Raw genomic sequence first — 18,756 nt, 5'->3', positions numbered from 1 at the left:
AGGAGCAGTGCTGGGGATATCGTCCGGAGGGGATTCAGGGTCCAACAAGGGGTTAGTGAGCTCCATAGTATGTGCATCAGAACAAGTGTGTCGAGTATAGACATAAAGTGGGGGGATGTGCTGGTGGAACCAAAGAGACAGAGGGCTCCTCGGAGGTAGGAAAACTGAGTGGAACCAAAGAAACAGAGGGTTTCTCGATGGTAGGTGACGTGGGGGAACATCCACAGGAGGAGGGTAAGGAACTGTGTCCAAAAACTCTAGCTCCCTGCCACTTGAGGCTGGGGTAAGAAAGTAGGGAACACTTCCAAAAAAAGAGACATCAACACTCACATATACCTTATTTGTGGTAGGATCAAGGCACTGATACTCCTTTTGAGTGACATAGTGTTCTAGAAAAACACATTTTAAAAACCTGGAATCAAGTTTACTCTGAGTTAAGATTGTGATCCGAACAAAGGTTGTGTGCCCAAAAAATTTTGGGATATAAAATGGAGAAGTGATTGTCAGGAAAGCACAATCTCAAGATAGTTAAAGGGGTATGGAAGTTATGAATTTTTTAGGGAGCTCTATTGATGAGATATGTGGCGATAAGAACGACATCATTCCAGAAATATCTTGAGACATTAGAGCGAAATAAGATGGAGCAAGTGCATCGAGGAAATGTCAATTTTTCTCTCAAGTAGCTCATTTTGTTGAGTGTTGGTACAAGAGTTGTGATGAAAGATGTTCTTAATTACCAAGATTTTTTTACTGACCAAAAATTCTCCTAATATAGAGTTAAAAATTTACGATTATTGTCAGTATGAATGACTTGATTAGAAGTTTTGAATTGGGTAAAAATGAAAATGTTAAAGTTTTTTAAAGTGATAGCAGCTTCAGATTTATCTTTTAAAATATAGACTCATATCATTCGAGTGTGGTCATCAATCAAAATAAGAAATCGCCATTTACATGGTATAGCTAGGAGTGTGAGAGGGGCCTCATAAGTCACTGTGAATAAGAGAGAAAGGAGCGGAAGATCTATAATTGTGGGGTGGATAAGTAACAAAATGAGGTTTAGCTAACTAGCATATTTCACATTTGAAATTAGAAGGATTATTATCAATAAATCAACGAATATAAAAATTTTAGGAACTATAAACTAGAATGACCCAAATGACAGTATATCAACATAATAGGACATTCAATGGATTGAGATAAACTGCAACTACTGAGTAGATTGTCCTCGTTCTCTCTCTATGCTTTCTCTTGGAAGAAGTAGAGCCCGCAAACCCTCTTAGCAGTTTCAATCATCCTCCCTGAACAACAATCCTGAAAGAGACAGACATCTGAGGAAAAATAAGCAACGCAATCAATTCATATGTCAATTTATTGACAGATAAAATATTATATTTCAACAAACGTACATGTAATATAAATTCCAAAGTTAGACTTGTTATTAAAACAACAAACCCTTCACCAACAATGAAACTTTAGGAGCCATCAAAGGATGGTATGTTGAGAAAGCTTGAGAGATTCCAGTCATATTGTCTGTGGCACCTGAATATAATATATTTCATTGAAGTTCGGTTCATCCCAAAAAACATGTCTATCAAATGCACCAGCCAAAAACGCTAAGTTGCAGAAGCAAGTCACAAACTTAATGGCTAACGGGTTGGTCCCTAAGAGTACTAATTTATATGTGATTTCACCTCTAATTGTGTCAAATAAGGATGGCTATTGGCACATGTGAATGGATAGCATACATGAAATCAATGGTCCTTGGCAACAAAAGATTTGACCAAAAGTTTGGATGCAGGTTTCCTATGAAGCTTCCGACATTTATCACGAGTGTGGTTGAGTTTGTGACAATAATCATAAGTGGGGTGACCAGCCCGAGATTGAGCACTATTAAAGACCAAGGAGGATACTTTGGCAGACATAGTGGATACACCAAGCATGACAAGTCTTCGACTCACTTTGCGACGAATCTTAGTGAAAGCGGAGCGAGTAGAAGGAAGAGGAACTCGGCTAAGGATACGGCCCCGGTTTTCATCAAAATCATTGTTGAAACCTGCCAAAAATTGTAACACGTGGTCCTTTTCTACAATTTTCTAGAAAAGGGATATGCCCGCTAGAGATTCCCAAGTGTAGTCATAATGCAGGTCGCATTTCATCCATAATGCAACTAGATCATTGTAGTACTGGATCATGGTCCTTGATCCTTGTTATGTCTCACGGATTTTCTTAGATATCTCATAGAGTTGGCTGGAACTCCCTATATTTTAGTAGGTATCATTGACTGCCATCTAGAGGGCACTAATGGAAGGAAGAAACGTGTATGATCGGCCCATCAAAGTCTCCACGAGTTGATTAGCCACGACATGGCCATGAAATTCTCCACTTCTCAAGCTCCATACCTTGGGTCATTCTTTGAAGGTTCAAGAATCATGTCGGTGAGAGGATTGAATTTCCCGCGCCCTTTGATGAACAATGACACATATTAGGACCACTGGTGAAAGTTATTGTCGTTTAGTTTATGGGTTATAATCAAGAAGTTCATATTCTTTTCATATCCTCCGATCTGCAGAAGAACGGAGGTTGAATTAATCCTCCGGTGGAATCAAGACATCTTTCGCTGACGGCTTAACGTTCGAGGAGTTTGTCGTGACTCCGATTGAGTCATACGAGATGTTAGGTTGCGAGACATCGTAAAGTTTTGGTTGCTTGAAAGGTTCTCATTCGACCTAAAGCGTGAGCCGGCTGGAAGAAGGTTCTAGGAAAGCAAAACAGAGCTCCTGAAGTAGCCGACGACAAGGATAAAGGATCCGTCTTGAACCTGACAAAAATTCCCACGCTGGATGGAAGCAGTCGGCTGGATGGAAGTAGATGCCTGGAGTAGATCCTTTAATCCAGCAGACCAAACTTCCCACGTTGGATTTGGCTGAACTCCTCGACACTGAAGCAGGCGGATCTATCTCGACGTAGACCAAACTACCCACACTGGATCTGATCGTCTGGATGGAAGCAAACGCTGAAGCGAGTGGCCAAAAGCATACCTTGCTGGCTGAGGAGAAGGAATTCGTATTGGCCAACTAGCAGCACAGAGAGGGTCAGTGACAGGTAGGTTAGGACCATGAATCTGATACCATGTTAGAATAGAACCAAAAGATCTTATTAATGCAAATAGGGGTACAAATACCCATTACAGGATCTATTAATAAGGAAACAAATAAAAATGAATTAAAAGAAAATAAAGAAAATAAATAAAAGCAAATCAAAACAATTAATATAGAATTCTGCATATTCTAGTGCATGTCAACAAAAGGATAGATAAATTGGATATACTTTTTTTAAGAAAAAATTAGATCACATATGTCATAATCTATGTGCAGCAAACGAAAAAAAAAAAACTTAGTCAATACATTAAGGGCTTATTTTGGGATAAATTTTGCTTTTTGTTTTTATATTCGTTTTTTCTTTATTTTTAAACACATGTTTGTTTAGCTTCTACAAATAAATTAAAATATTTTTGAAAAACTAAAAAATAATTTTTAGTTGTTTTTAAATACAATCACACTTTAATAAAAAAAATCACACATTCTATTTCAAATCTAAACATAAACAAGACGAAATAAAAATAGAAAAACAAAAGTGACCCCAAATAGCCACTAATCTTTCTTAGAATCATGCACACGACATTTGAGAAAAATAATTCCATGACAAGAATTGAACTGAAAGTTTTAGAACACTTGACCTGTTGAACAAGAACTCGAAGACGTCCGAGGCAAGCCAGTATAGTGAGTGAAAATCCCATGAAGAAAGTCTTAGCAAGCAGGAGAGATATCTCACTATAAATGGTCAAGGAAACTATGGATAAAACAAACAATTAAAAAAGATCTAATACACATAAAAGCACACTTAAGAATAAGATAAATAATGTTCTACTACTTACCAACATTCATCAATAAATTCTTCAGATTAAAATAAAAGCTTGAAAAGAATAATAACCATGGTAAAGACTAGAAGGACTGAAGGAACAAATGGCATTTCAAACACAAAAATAGGGGGTTCAAATTGGGTTTGTGGTCAGGTTCGCAACTGACCAAAAATTAACCAGACCAACTCGAAACAAATATTAAACAGGTTAGAAATTCAACCCGAACATGACCAACTTTCAATGAAATAACCCAAACCCAACACATAAAACATGTTTAACTTAAGGAATAACAGCTATTTGTGTCATATTTAATCATTTTTTGGGTAAAATTCAAGCCAATTTTGGGTCAATTTTGAATTGGCATATTTATTTTGAGTCAATTTTGGATTAGCATATCAATTTGGGTGGAAAGGTCAACCAAACTCAAAAAATTAAATGAGTTAAAATTCCTAACTTGAACCCAACCCAAAAATGATTTGGGTCAACCCGAACATTACTTTTTCAAGTTGGGCTTTGATCGAGTTGGCAAGTTGGGTGAATTTTTGACACCCATGCAGAAAAGGTTCCAAGCATAACAATTCTCTTAAATGTCTATTTCATAGTGGTACTAAATGTGTATCCTATCAATCAGTACTCTCATAAATACAAATAAAAGATAGGAGAAAGAAGGACATGAAAAATCACTTTCAATTGGAGGTTTGCCGCTTACAATTTAATGAAAAACTGTTGAAAAGCAACATAACGTTCAAACAAATATTATCTTTAAATTCAGTTAGAAATAAAAACATTCAACAAATGGATGATTAGATGGACAATACACAACCATATTGAATCACAATGGCACCATCATATTACAATCAAAATTTTATAAGAAAATAAGGAAAGGAAACCAAGTGAGAAATACATGAATAGCATAAGTTAAGCTGCGTGACATGATATATCTATGCAAAACTTCAATTTTCTAAATACAAGAACCCATTTTACATATGGAAGATTTACATGAATACCACTTAATTCTTATGTATTACATATCTAACACATAAACTTCAACTTTTACCTATATCATGAAACAGTGTATTTTACTTTTTAAAAGTTAAAAAAGTGGTATTTTTGATGTGAAATAAAAGATTTGGGTGGTATTCATGTAAAAATTGAAGTTTAGGTGCTAGATATGTAAATACATAAGAATTAGGTGGTGTGTATGTAAATGCTCCTATACAAAAACATCAAGAGTTGAAAATTGCTTAGCCTAGTCATGCTGCTGCATCCATGCAAATTTCAAACATAAACTAGCGTGCAATAAAATATTGGTGTCTCGTAGCTTAACAATTCAAAATTGACATGCCAACCCCACAAAAAGTCAGATGAGAAAAACAGGCTCAACTATAAACTGCAACTTTGTCTCAAAAGAAAGGTGAAAAATTATTATCATTAGTTTTATCCAAACACCATCACAAAGTAAGCTGAGATATAGATGCCAATATTAGCAGGTATAGATCAAATTATACAAGTTCTAAGCAAGGAATGATTGAATTCCCATTCTATATTTTGAATTAGTTTATAATGGAAAATAACGCTCCAGAAAAACCGTTGATATTACTAAAGCTTTTCATTAAAGAATGAAGAGACTATTTTTCTGAAGGGCCGTTCGGGATCAATTTTATTTTTTTTCCTTTTATTTTCAATTTTTTTAAGGTTTTCGTTTCAAATAAAACACATTTGGTTACAATGACTAATTTTAAAAATACCCAAAACCAGGGGTATCAATTCAGGTCAGCAGATCGAGCTCGAGTCTGAATCTAAGATGATTCGACCTGAACCCGGCCCAAATAATATACAACAACAACAACAACAAGCTTTTATCCCACTAAGTGGGGTCGGCTACATGAATCATTTTTCTCCATTTTGTCTATTGAATATCATATTTTCATGTAATTCTACTAGATTAAGATCATTTTTTATACAATATGCTCAAGTCTTTTTAGGACTACCTCTGCCTTTCTTAAGATAAGTTGAATCTAAAACATCTACTCTCTTAACTAGATCATCAAATGCTCGATGTTTAATGTGACCAAACCATCTAAGTAAGCTCTCTCTAAACTTTTTTGCAACTAAAGCTACACCAACACTTTCACGGATGGATTCATTTCATACTTTATATCTAACTGTCAAGCCACTCGTCGACCTAAGCATTCTCATTTCCGCAACACTTAAAGGTTTGTTTGGGGCAGTTGCAGCTATTTGAAGAAGCAGTTGTGAAGCTGCTGCAGAAAAAAACTTTTTTTCAAAAAGCTGCGATGGCTATTACAAATATATTTTATTTTTATAAAGTCGAACCACAACTCGGTTAAAAAAAACAGTTACCACAAAAATTTCACAAAGCAGCAAGAAAACAGTTCTGAAAAGCAAAGCATGCCGAAAACTGTCATAAACAGGCCCTTAACTTAGTCTTATGCTTCTCTTTGAAAGAGAAACATTCTACGCCATAAATCATTGCAAGTTTCACCACCATCTTATAAAATTTTCATTTAAATCTAAGCGGTATTTTTCTATCACACAATAGACCTAATGCATTCCTCCACTTCAACCAACCAACCTGAATTCTACTAATAACATCCCAATCTATATCACCATCATTTTGAACAAAAAACCTAAAATATCTAAAACCTTCACTTTTTAATGATTTGATCACCCATAGTTACAACTCTGCCACTTGCACTACTGCTACTAAAATTACATTCAATGTATTCAGTTATAGTTCTATTCAAATGAAGGCCTTTAGACTCTAATATAGACCTCCATAATTCAAGTTTTTCTGAATTACTTTTCTAGTCTTATCCATAAGAAGGATATCATCAGCGAGAAGCCAAACCTAAACCCAAACAACCTTCAACCTGCCATTCTGACAGGTATAACAAGTTTAACATAAGGAAACCCGTTAGGTTAAAATTGAATCAATTTCGGATTAATTTAGAGTCAATATCGTGTCAATTCCGAGTAGGCAGGTCAATTTTTAGTCAATTTCGAATTGAAGGTTATTTTTGGGTCATTTTTTAATTGGCAGGTCAACTCAAACCTAACCCAAAAAATTAAACAAAATAGGATATTTAAATGCGAACCCGACCCAAAAATTATTTGAATCAACCCAAACCTGAATTTTTTGAGGCCGGTGCAGGCCGAGTTGGCCTGTTGAGTCAAGTTTTTACTACCCCTACTCAAAAGACAATCTATTTTGAGTGTTTTTTAACATAATTTATTTTTAAAAACATAAAATAATAACAAGAAAAAATCACACTAAAAAACATTTAAAAAAAATACAAAAGTAAAAAAAATAAAATTTAAGCCAAACTGGCCCTGAATGAACAAGAATGCAAAAAAACAGCAAGAATTTTGCTGCAGTATGGTGTATAACATAGAAAACCATTTTGCCATCAGCTTAGAGAAAAAATAAGATTTTGTATTGTTTGAATATAATTTTGACCTTTTAGAACATTTACAATTGAGCATGATGCCAAAAGCCCATAGTTGAAGTTTATTACCAGCATCTATGAAACAGCATATATAAAGCATAACTAAAGTTTTGGATGACATTTTGTAGGGCTATGATTCAAAACAGCCTGAAAGAAACTATAACGATCACTGCGTAATCATTTTATTTGCATAAAGCACCATCAAAAAAATGCATAGAGCCTTAGCCCAAAAATTGCAGGGATACTGCACGAAGAGCCAGACTAGATCCCTTAGCCTCCAGTTCACAACAGAAACGAGTTGAATGCATACCACTCAGTTCCCATGTACTTAACTAACACTTAAACTTCAATTTTTACATACATGTCAACCTACCTATTCAGTAAAAAGTGTATTTCACCTTTTAAAAATTAAAAGGATGGTATTTTTGATGTGATATGAAAGATTTGAGCGGTATAAATATATAAGTTAAATTCTGGTTGTTAGATATGTATAAATAAATAAGAATTGAGGGCGATGCATAAACTACAAACTATTATGATGGATGAAATTTTTAAGAATGGCGATGCATAAACAGATGACATTAAAAAATTAAGGAATGCTGTTTTCCAATACAAAGCCAGAACAAATAGAAAGTACAAGAGTTTCAGAGGTAGGATATGATGAGGGCAGTGGCACCATCCCTCATACAATTACAGACAAAATTGTCAAAGCATTTACTTTGAACCCTTAAAATTTTGAGCAGCAAGTCAACCTATCGGCTTACATGAAGCTATTACGAACTTGGGGGCGGTTTAGGATCACTTTTTATTTTATTTTATTTTATTTTATTTTTTTTTTTTTTTGTTATTTATATTTTTACTTTAAAAAAACATATTTGATATATTATTGTAAAAGCCACAACTCTCATCCGTTGAAATATTGTCTGCTTTGGCCAAACGACATCACAGTTTTGTCTCATTGGTGTAACTTCCAAGGAGACCACCCATCCTAGAAGTGCTCCCATGCAAGAACGCTTAACTTTAGAATTGTTATTGAAACTCTAACCATTACACTGGAAGGCATCTCGATGTTTAAGAGTTCGGCTCCATTCTACTTAAGGGATTTCACAATCTCCTCCACTTAAGTAACTAATGTTCTCATCAATGCTCTTAGCCTAGAATCATCCACCAGACAGATAGAATTTAGATATAGGCCTTATAAAATCAATAGGTGGCTCTCACCATGTAGCACTTTGTCCTATCTTGAGTTCAAAAAGTGGCTCCCATGGCATTAACACTTTGTTATGCATGATATGTAGTTCCCGTCTTCAGGCTGGCCTAATGCCTTCATACCATTTGTAACAGCCTGAACACTCATTCATCGAGATATTGTTTGCTTTGGCCTAATAGTCTAATAGTTCCGTCTCATTGGTGTAACTTACCAGGAAGTCACCTATCCTAGGATTACTCCCATGTGAGCAAACTTAACTTTAGAGTTGATGTCGAACTCCAAACGTTACACCAGAAAGCGTCTGAATGTTTAAGAGTTCGACTTCATTCTATTCAAGGGATTTCACAATTATAGCATATTTAATTATTCTTAAAAATACTTAAAATAACTTTTAAATGTTTTGAGTGTTTTTAAAAACAAGCTAATTTGTTTTGAAAACAAATAAAATCATGCAAAAAAAGAAAAATTAGACACACATGTTTTTAAAATAAAAATAAAAACTAAAATAAAAGTAATCTCAATCAAGCCCTTAAAAAAAAGACAACTAAATTTTGGTCCAAAGTCACATTAAATACAAAAAGAGCAATTGACCAAATAACGCTAAATTTGTGCGACTAGATTTTAACTAAGAATAAATTATCCACTAATAAAACGCGAATGTCAAAAAAAAAAAAGAACCTCACAAATAATTAATAGAACAATGCAAAGAAGATAGCTGCCAAAGAATTGTTCTGCAATTGCTATCACGTTCACCAACAACAAAATTTTCGACCTAACAAGGAGACTGATAACCATCGTGGCAAGTTCATATAAAAGTCCAGGCATTTCTAAATTTGAAAAAAGGAAGAAAATCCAAATGGAGGAAAATGAAATTTCAATACAAGAAAATTTATAAAGAACATGAAGTTATAATGACATAATTTTTTATAGCAAAAATAAAGCTATGATGGGTTTCAAAATAGATTTGAGCACTTTAAATAAAAGGGGCATTTACATACATACCACCCAAGTCCCCTATGTATTTACATATCTATCACCTAAACTTTGCTTCTTGCATTTATACCACCAAATCTTTCATATTACATAAAAAATACTGCAATTTTAACTTTTAAAAAGTGAAATGCACTTTTTCAAGCATAAGTGGTATTTATGTAGAAAAGTAAAGTTTAGGAGTTAGATATGTAATACACAGGAATTGAGTGGTATGTAGGTAAATCTTCCAAAATAAAATCAATGACAGACTTTATTCCCCTCAAAAAAATGGAAGATAAACTGTTATAATATTAGTCACACGCATACGAAAATTAAAAGATGATAGAAAGAGCATAAGTTATGATTATAGTCAAAAGCACTATCTAAACAACTACAATAGGTTGACATTATAAAATAAAGAAGGCGGCATAATCAAAAGCTAATAAAGGATACATCGCAGCCTTCAGTATAGGCTCAACCATCTGGAGAAGAGAACATAAATAAACAATCATGTTTTATTAAATAAAAAGAAAAGCAAGTCTAGAAAAATAAATCAGGTCAAGCTAATTGCAATTAATTTTCTGAAGAAAAGCCTGAAGGTTTATTTTGTCCTACTTGTATCATAAATAACCAAGCATTAATACGGATCCTATGAAACCTTCCTTTCCCAATCTTAGTCATGATATGGGTATCAAAGTGTCTGGTAAAGCCCTTTAAGAAAACTTTTGGCTACTGTTTTTTTTTTTTGCTGTTTTCTAAAAGTTTTTTAGTGGTAAGTTTTTTTTAAAAACAAATGTACTAAATGCAGCGGCTACAAGAAAGCTAATCTCAATTTTTTCGAAAAGAAATTATTTTTGTTACTCACAACGGCTTTCGAAAAAGTTATTTTAATCACAATACTCTTATAACCACCTTTACAAAATGGTGTAGCAGTCCGTTGCAATTGTGGCGGTGTTATGAAAAGCAATGTTGTGAGAAAGCTTCTCACAAAGACCTTTTAATCGGTATGAATCATATATGTCCACTCTCCATGATATAAGCCGACAGTTCCATGAAATTCAACCCCACCCCCCGCCAAGAAGAAAAAAACACAACAATTCTAAACATATCTCAATATGAAAATACAAATTTACCACAATCTACTTCCAATTAAATGATATATAAATTAATTACAAATCAACCAATAACAATTAAAAGAGAATACAAGAGGGAAGAATCAAGGGGCATAAAGTGTGGATGTAATACAAAAATAAAATTAAATTAAAGCTTTCTTAGAAACCTATGTGCAACTTAATTTTGACGCTTGATAGAAACTTTTATTAAATCTAACATCAAATACCCAAAAGCACTCAGATGACATAGCCTAAATGATTCGAGTGCAATGTAACATCAATCCCCATTATAAGCTAGAGGGAACCAAGTCCGAATCAACTCATTACGGATGCAATGATTTCTAAGACAAATAGACTTCTACACCACCACCTTGCCCTAGCCATATGATGAAGGGTCAGACCTTTTTTTTGGAGGAAGTGGCTACAATAAGCTCTAAATCCATTATTCGTAGAATATTGGTTCCTGACCTCTGCAAATATATGCTTGTTAAGCTAAGTACCATGCACAAATGAACAAAGACTACCACTCATAATGCTTTCCTTCATTTGAATAAAGATCATTGAGCCACCCAAAGAACCCCTAAATGGTCCCACAACCTTCATAAAAGCACCGATTAATGTCCTAAGATGAAACAAGTGAGCAAAGTCATATAATAGACCTTCATGTCAATCTTGTAGTAGGGTGAAAGATTTGTTCCTCCCAATGTCAGACAGAACCTTAAAAGTCCCAAGTCTTCTGACCACCTCAAGGCCAACCAAGTTGCTCATTATACAGCAGTGGCTTACTCTTCTCCTACAAAATGTGCTCTAGTTATTTGGGGAGCAAAGCACCTCAAATATAGAGAACTCCCACCACTAACCCTAAAAATGCCCTATGCAATGGCTAATCAATTAAGCCTAGTTGGTGGTCTCCACAAATTCCCCTGCCCAACGCTATGGTGTTCATCAAGCAAAGTGACATGCACCAATGTAAGAAGGCAATCACCAATAACCCTGCATTATTTGCATGATAGGCAGTTCAGCCACCTAAAATCTCTTAACGGACAAGTGGCCCTCCTAAAGAGCACCGATGATTGCACCTAGAAACTGTTATTTCGGCTTGTTCCTACAGCCTGAACCATCAAAAAAGAATATATATAGCACACATGCTTACATAGCATGCGAGCAAGATATGACAGACATGGTGCATAACAGCTGTAAATATATGACAATACATCAAGAAATATTCGCTTTTATAAATTAATAAAATAAAATGCATAGCAAAGACACACAATAATAATGTTTTTTTTTATTTATTTAAAGCATTAGATAATGATATAAAATCATTACGAACTATATAATAACCAATCTAAAAGCAATTCTCTTATCATGCAAGAAAAAAAAAATCAAGGTTAGCATTTAGTCAATAAATATAAAAAATAATCTTAGTAAAAGCAACATCATTTTCTCAGAAACCTAAAATCTCATAACAAAATATTAAAAAATAATTGGTTTATAGTTTTAAAGAACTGAACAAAATAATCAAGGGTAATAATTTAAATTCAGATTAAAAGAGAAGTTAGAAGTCATGGCATTAAGCTATAATAATTGAGTAAAGGAGAGAGAGTTGAATGCTCAACTGGGAGAACAAGGCCCAATGATTGTCACACTCCATGGGAAGGCAACATGTCATGACTTAACACTCAAACGGGTGAGAGATGGGTTGTTAGAAACACCAAATGAAGTTGAGCTAGTAATTCTTGAACATCACACAAGAACAAATAGGAATACCAAACAATTGAAAGCTATAACCAAGCGTGGAGATTGCTTGGGCTAAGAAAGCCAAGCATCTGAGCAAAAGCGAGGGATTATGATGGCTTGTGGGAGTAAGAAATCATATCACACAGGCTTTGATTCATGATAGAAAAATGATAACTTTTTTAGAATAAAAAATTCCAAAATTTCATATGATTAAGAAAGAATATTCCCGTTATAATTTCTACAATTTTATTATAAGCACAAAGATAAACCTTTATCATTTATGAGTACCATTATAGTTATTGGTGGATATACATATAAGGATAAATAGTAATGTATTTCTAAATCTTCATTCACGAAGTTTCCCAATAAGTTATCTTCCGAGAAATTGCTGATCACTATGGCAAGGATAACACCATCAATGTGACGGAAAGTTGATTTTATTGACTATCAATAAAGAGGGGTGTTCAGTGACTAATTTTGTAATGTTATAGGTATGACAAGTTTATAAAGCAAAAGATCTGGAAAGTACATTGCCTTGCCTATTCCCTATTTTCATGGATTCAAGAGTAATGATGGGAAAAAGACAGGTAGAGAAGAGTCAAGGAATTTGGAATACATCAAATAATAAATAACAAAATACTAAATTGTTTAGGGTTAGGGTCATGCACGAGATTCTTGAATATTAGGGTTAAGGTTTAGGAGAGATCGTCTACCTCTTGAATTGTATGTGTTGGGAGAATCACCTATCTCTCGAAATGTAGTGTTTGTCTTTATGTATTTGAGTTGTATTGCTTGGGTTATTGAAATAAAATATTTTACTTTACCCTAATTTTTGTGGAAAATCTTCTTGGTTTGTATCACACTTCTCCCATACGTCATTAGTCTTGCACGTGTAAGGAATTCGGACTACCATAGCACATCACCTCCAATCCACAAATTGCTCCTGAATCAACCAACTCAAAATGACCGACATAATGTCTCCATGAAAGACCTCACTATGACTCAATACCTATCCAGAATCAAATCCATAAAAGGTACAGTAGCAGCTGCTGAAATAACCCTCAATTCTGAGGATATCATCCACTATACGTTGAATGGCCTACCACCTTCATACCCACCTACAACCTCTGAAGACGACTAATACTTTTTTCTGCAACGAAGAAACAAACCAAACCACTGATGCAAAAAGCTAATTACAACTCACTGTTCAGCCCAACAACCACACAGCGCTACAGACCACAAAGTCATGGGAGGCCAACCTCACTGCACCAAAAATACATCAAACTACACAAACCTGCCAACCAAACAATTCCAACAATCTAGATATTGGGGAAGCAAACAAACAAAACCAATCTGCAGTCAAATCTTCAATAAGATTGGGCATTCCGTAGCCAAGTGTTGGCATCACATAAATCTATCTTACCAACCAGCCCCTCCCTGAGCTCTACTTGCCAACACAGCTCAGCCTGAATCAGGATTGGTTGTCAACACAGAGCCACATCCCATCTTACAGCAGATCACACTCAGCTTCATAACATTTAGCCCTACCACAGTTGCCAACAAATAACAGTGGGCAACAATTGCTCATACTGGACAGGTACTTCTTCCCACACCCACTCATAAGCTTCGCCTTTCCTCTTTTCTCTCTGTTCCACATTTATCATACAACCTCTTCTCTGTTCAAAAAATCACCATTGACAACACATGCTCTATCACCTTCGATCAGATCGATTTTACCACCAAGCATAGCCAGACCAACAAGATCCTTCTCCGCGACTCCTGTAACAGTCTCTTCCCATTCCAACCAGCCATCCTCACCTCCATAGCTACAAGCACCAGCAACTACGAAAGGTGACACAATCAATTAGGCCATTCTCAACGCTCCACAATGAAGCTCAAAGCTAAGGATCATCCTTCTCTATGTATCCAACTTTACAACATTTTAATTCCTATTAAATGGTAAAAAGTCACAAATAACCCCTTTCTACTTCTACTATATGTACCTATCAACCCTTGGCCATATTACACTCCAATGAATGCGGTCCTTCCCCAGTTATTTCTAATCAAGGAGGCCACTATTAAATTTCTTTTATTTTGGAGTACTCTTGCTTTTGCTGGTTTTACTCGAAGCAAAACAAATCTCAAGCAATCAACATAATCACAAATTTTATCACTATGACGGAAAGACATGTTCAAACCAAATTGATAATCCACCGAACAGACAACAGTGGTGAATACATTAGCACAACGGAAAAAAATCTCCTTAATTGCAACGGTATCCTTGTAACACCCAATTTTAAAAAACAAGTAAAATTTCAGCAATTTAAAATTATATCTTAAATTTCACATTCTTCGGATCTCAACCGAATCAATTTTGTAAAATTCTAATTGTCAAATAGATCAATTTAAAATATAATATCATGTATGAATTTTTAATATATGAAAAGATATCCAATTATGATTATTTTTTAATTAAACTCCTAATCCCGCATCATCAAAGTAGACACTAAGGTGCGCATGCGACAATCTGATGGATCGAATGGTTGGTATTAGTTGGGTCTCAGTTAAAGCGTTGCATTCTTGTTATTTCTCCCCTCTCCCCATCTCTCGATTTCGTGAACCTGAAAGCTCCAGTGACTCTATTACAGTGAACAAGCAACTTGCGCGATCGACAAAGGGTAACAAGCAACGATTCATGGATCCAAGGCAAAACAGGTCAAAGGGAAATTCATTTTCAAGGTATTCCTAACATTCATTTCTATCCATACATTTTCGTTTTAATATTTGCCACGAATTGAGACATTCCATGTCTTTCCTATTGTTGTGGCTTTGCAGGAACAGTCATGGGACTGTCGAATTGAGAGTTATGCTCTCTGGTAGATCAATTTCACGAGTTATATACGAGTTAAGGGGAAAGAAAGATGAGAGAACGAAATAGAAAATTATTGTGAAGACATATTTATGTCAAGAAGCCCTTTCTAGGTAAGTTAAAGCAAGAAATCATATTTGAGATTAAATTAAGATCTTAGTTGTGAATTCATGAAGTTTTAAGAAGTACAAAGTCTAGGATATTTACACTAAACGGCGAACTCGAGACAGCATAAGAAAACTCATCGTAGAGTTACTCCGTTAATTGAGATGAAATAATAATGTGTTGCCTTAAGAAAAACAACTTTTTATATTCTCATGTTATCATGTTTGACACTATTGCATTTAGAATTTTATGTATTTTTTGGATTAATACCTTAATAAATTGTATGACCATTACAATAGATATGATTTTACTATATTATGAATCTGATGAATATGTTTATAAATTCATTGTTTGCAGGCATTGGTTTATTATGTTTTATGCATATGATATATAAAATGTTTATGATGAATACTTGTTATAAGAATTATAATTTAAAATATGTCACAAGTGATATTATAGGTAGACAATTACATGAATTATCGCAAGTACAGATGATAGGGAACGGTGGATTTCCCGACTCCTGATATTCAGACAGGGACAAAACTTCGAGAACCATTGGGATCAAATAGGGACATAATGTAGGGAACCATTGGTACCAGATAGGATATTGATAACTGCTATGTTAGGAAGGGTCCTTTATCAATAATTAATGTTGCCTTCAGGCTGGGTGACGACCTATGGCATGATATGAAAATAGTTAAGGTCTATACCATTACAAGTAGCATTCCTATGATTAGATTAATGACTCTTATAACTATGTTTATGATTACACATGAATGAATGAAATACATGTTTTATATAGCAATAACGATTCCCTAGATTACATGTCTTTTTATTTACATGATTTATACAATTATAACATATTATGACATGTGATGTGGATATACACATGAGTTACATATGAGCATACGAGTTTTTTTTCATTTATAAATATTATTTTAACATTGATTATTTTGCTGAACTTATTGTACTCATTCCACATTGTTGACTTCCAAAAAGATATATGACATTATTATAACATGAAATCTCAAATAAATTAACTATCCACTAAAGGTGCAAAATTGTAAGTGTCCCTTACAAACAGTATAATCACTTGCTAATCTTAATAAAATAGTGACCAGCACTTGAACTAAGGTTATCAATTCATGAATAAATATGATGATAGAACATCAAACATAGTTTGAACTCTCTCTCTCTCTCTCTTTATATGTATATGTGTATATATATATATATATTAGTAGATTACTAAATTGATTATGATAATGATATAAGTAAAATTATATTTCTCATAATGTTAGAGATCATAAAGCATAAAGTAATCCTCTCATACAAAAAAAAAACAAATTCAGCATAAAATGTCTTTTTATTTACATGATTTATATAATTATAGCATATTATAATGTGTTGTGGACATATACATGAGTTACATATGAGCAAACAAGTTTTTTTTGCTATAAAATATTATTTTAGTCTTGATTATTTTGTTGAGCTTATTGTACTCATTCTGCAATGTTGACTTTCAAAAAGGGGCAATGAGCACCAAGGCTAATAGTCAGGTATGACTTATACATCTTTTCATTTCATAATCTTGTGATCTTATACAGACTTTTGGGTACATATATTTTTATTATATTAAATTTAACAGTCTGGTATATTTATATATATTTAGGTAATATGATTTTGCACGCTTCCGAGTATAGAAATAATAAAATGAAATAAAACATGAATATTTGTGCGATTTAATTAAATTATTTCATCACTCATTGAGCACTAATTTTGCAAATTAAGATGAATGCTAGTAAAAATTTAATCTGCTTGAATCATCCACCTCTGTTGCACCATAATTGACCCTAAAGGGGTTCAATTGAGGTGTGACGATCCTACACTAGTATAGTTGCCCCTATACACTGGAACAAAACAACACTGTCGAATGCAAAAAGAGACACATTTTAAAAGTCTCCTAGTGCAATAACCAGTTTTGAGAAATTAGATAAAAATTTTGACGACCTAAAATATAACCTAAATTTCGGATCCATCGGATTTCAATCAAACTAATTTTATAAAACTCTACACAAAAAAATTGATCAACTTAATATATAACTATGTAAATTTTGAATGAATTGAAAGTTATAAAATCAGATTTTATAAGTTAATTAAACATAATTAAACCTTAATTAACCCTCATCAATCCTGCATTATTGTTTTCAACCGCCTTTCTCGTCATTATATTCGTTGGGTCGGTCGAAGAGGGGTGCAAAAGCATTCAATTTTCCTCTTCTCCTCTCAATTCACTCGCATGTCTTCCATCACTATTCGATTAGTGGCTCAGCAACAAAGGATCTTGTGATCCTTTACTATAACAATGGGGCGAGCAGCCAACTGGTAAGCCGCAGAGTGTCGAATTCTATTTACCCTCTTCTGATTTCTTCTTCCTACGAGAGTAGTGCTCAACTATTGTAGCCACGCAAACTAAGCGACCAACACAAAGCTGTAGACGACATTTTCAAGCTCCAGGTTAAAATCGCTAAGTGTGAAACTGATTTTAGCGACAATTGGAACTTTCATTGCCTTCCTCTTATTTTTATTTTGAGTTTTGCCTCATTTTTTGGAGCATTGTTCATTTCTGATAATCATCGAAGAAGCCGAATTTGCGTCAAAAGTGTTGAATGTGGTTTGCGAGCTCCGTAAGAGTTTTAACACAGTATCAATAAAGGGGGAAAGAGGAGGAAAGAATTTTTAGCAACTTTGGAAAGGTGAACTTGTGCCGAAAAGCCTAGTTGAGGTAAGAAAGCTACTTTTTTTATTAAATTATCATACGATCTAATATATTTTGAATTCTTAAGTAGTTTAAGATTCCAGGTTGGTTACCTGAAGCTGCAAGTTCGAGACAAGCATATAGAAGATCGTTGTAGGACGACTCCGTAAATTTCAAGTAAAATAATCCCATGCTAATTTAATAAGAATAATTTGATTTATGGAAATTAATTGAATCTCAAAGTTTAACATTATATTTTATAGGTTATTAAGTTCAACATAAAAGCACCACAACCTCCAGCTAGCCATCAAAAAATTAAGATAAGTAATTATATTTCTAAATTTCAGTAATTGTTTTTATTTCAGAATGTATGTTTGACTCTATGTATGCTCTAGTTTAGTTAGAATTTTCATAATTGTACAAACAAAATATATGCATGTCAGAAAAGATATACAAGATAGAATAAGAAACAGATATGCATGATAGACCTGATAAAAAAGATATGCTTGAGTTAAGAGGTATGTACGATATGAGAATTATATCTGGTGAATAGTTGCAGCATAGTAAGAGTAAATATTCATGTTATTAGATACATAAAGATAAC

At 34.0% G+C, this 18,756-nt stretch overlaps 1 protein-coding gene across 2 annotated transcripts in view; it reads right to left on the bottom strand.

Moving 5' to 3' along the window:
* The window catches only part of LOC110030985, a 57,385-nt gene that overhangs the window by 3,667 nt on the left and 34,962 nt on the right, over positions 1 to 18,756 (bottom strand). For both annotated transcript variants that reach the window (XM_020733993.1, XM_020733994.1), the window contains exons 5-6: positions 10,025 to 10,053; positions 3,737 to 3,830 (exon numbers count right to left, since the gene is read on the bottom strand). In XM_020733993.1, coding sequence (XP_020589652.1) covers positions 3,737 to 3,830; positions 10,025 to 10,053 — 123 coding nt within the window. The remainder of the gene's footprint in view (positions 1 to 3,736; positions 3,831 to 10,024; positions 10,054 to 18,756) is intronic.

Source organism: Phalaenopsis equestris, unplaced genomic scaffold (genome assembly GCF_001263595.1).
Source record: "Phalaenopsis equestris unplaced genomic scaffold, ASM126359v1 Scaffold000761, whole genome shotgun sequence".
Classification (NCBI taxonomy): Eukaryota; Viridiplantae; Streptophyta; class Magnoliopsida; order Asparagales; family Orchidaceae; genus Phalaenopsis; species Phalaenopsis equestris.
This window is presented reverse-complemented; position numbering and strand designations above follow the sequence as displayed.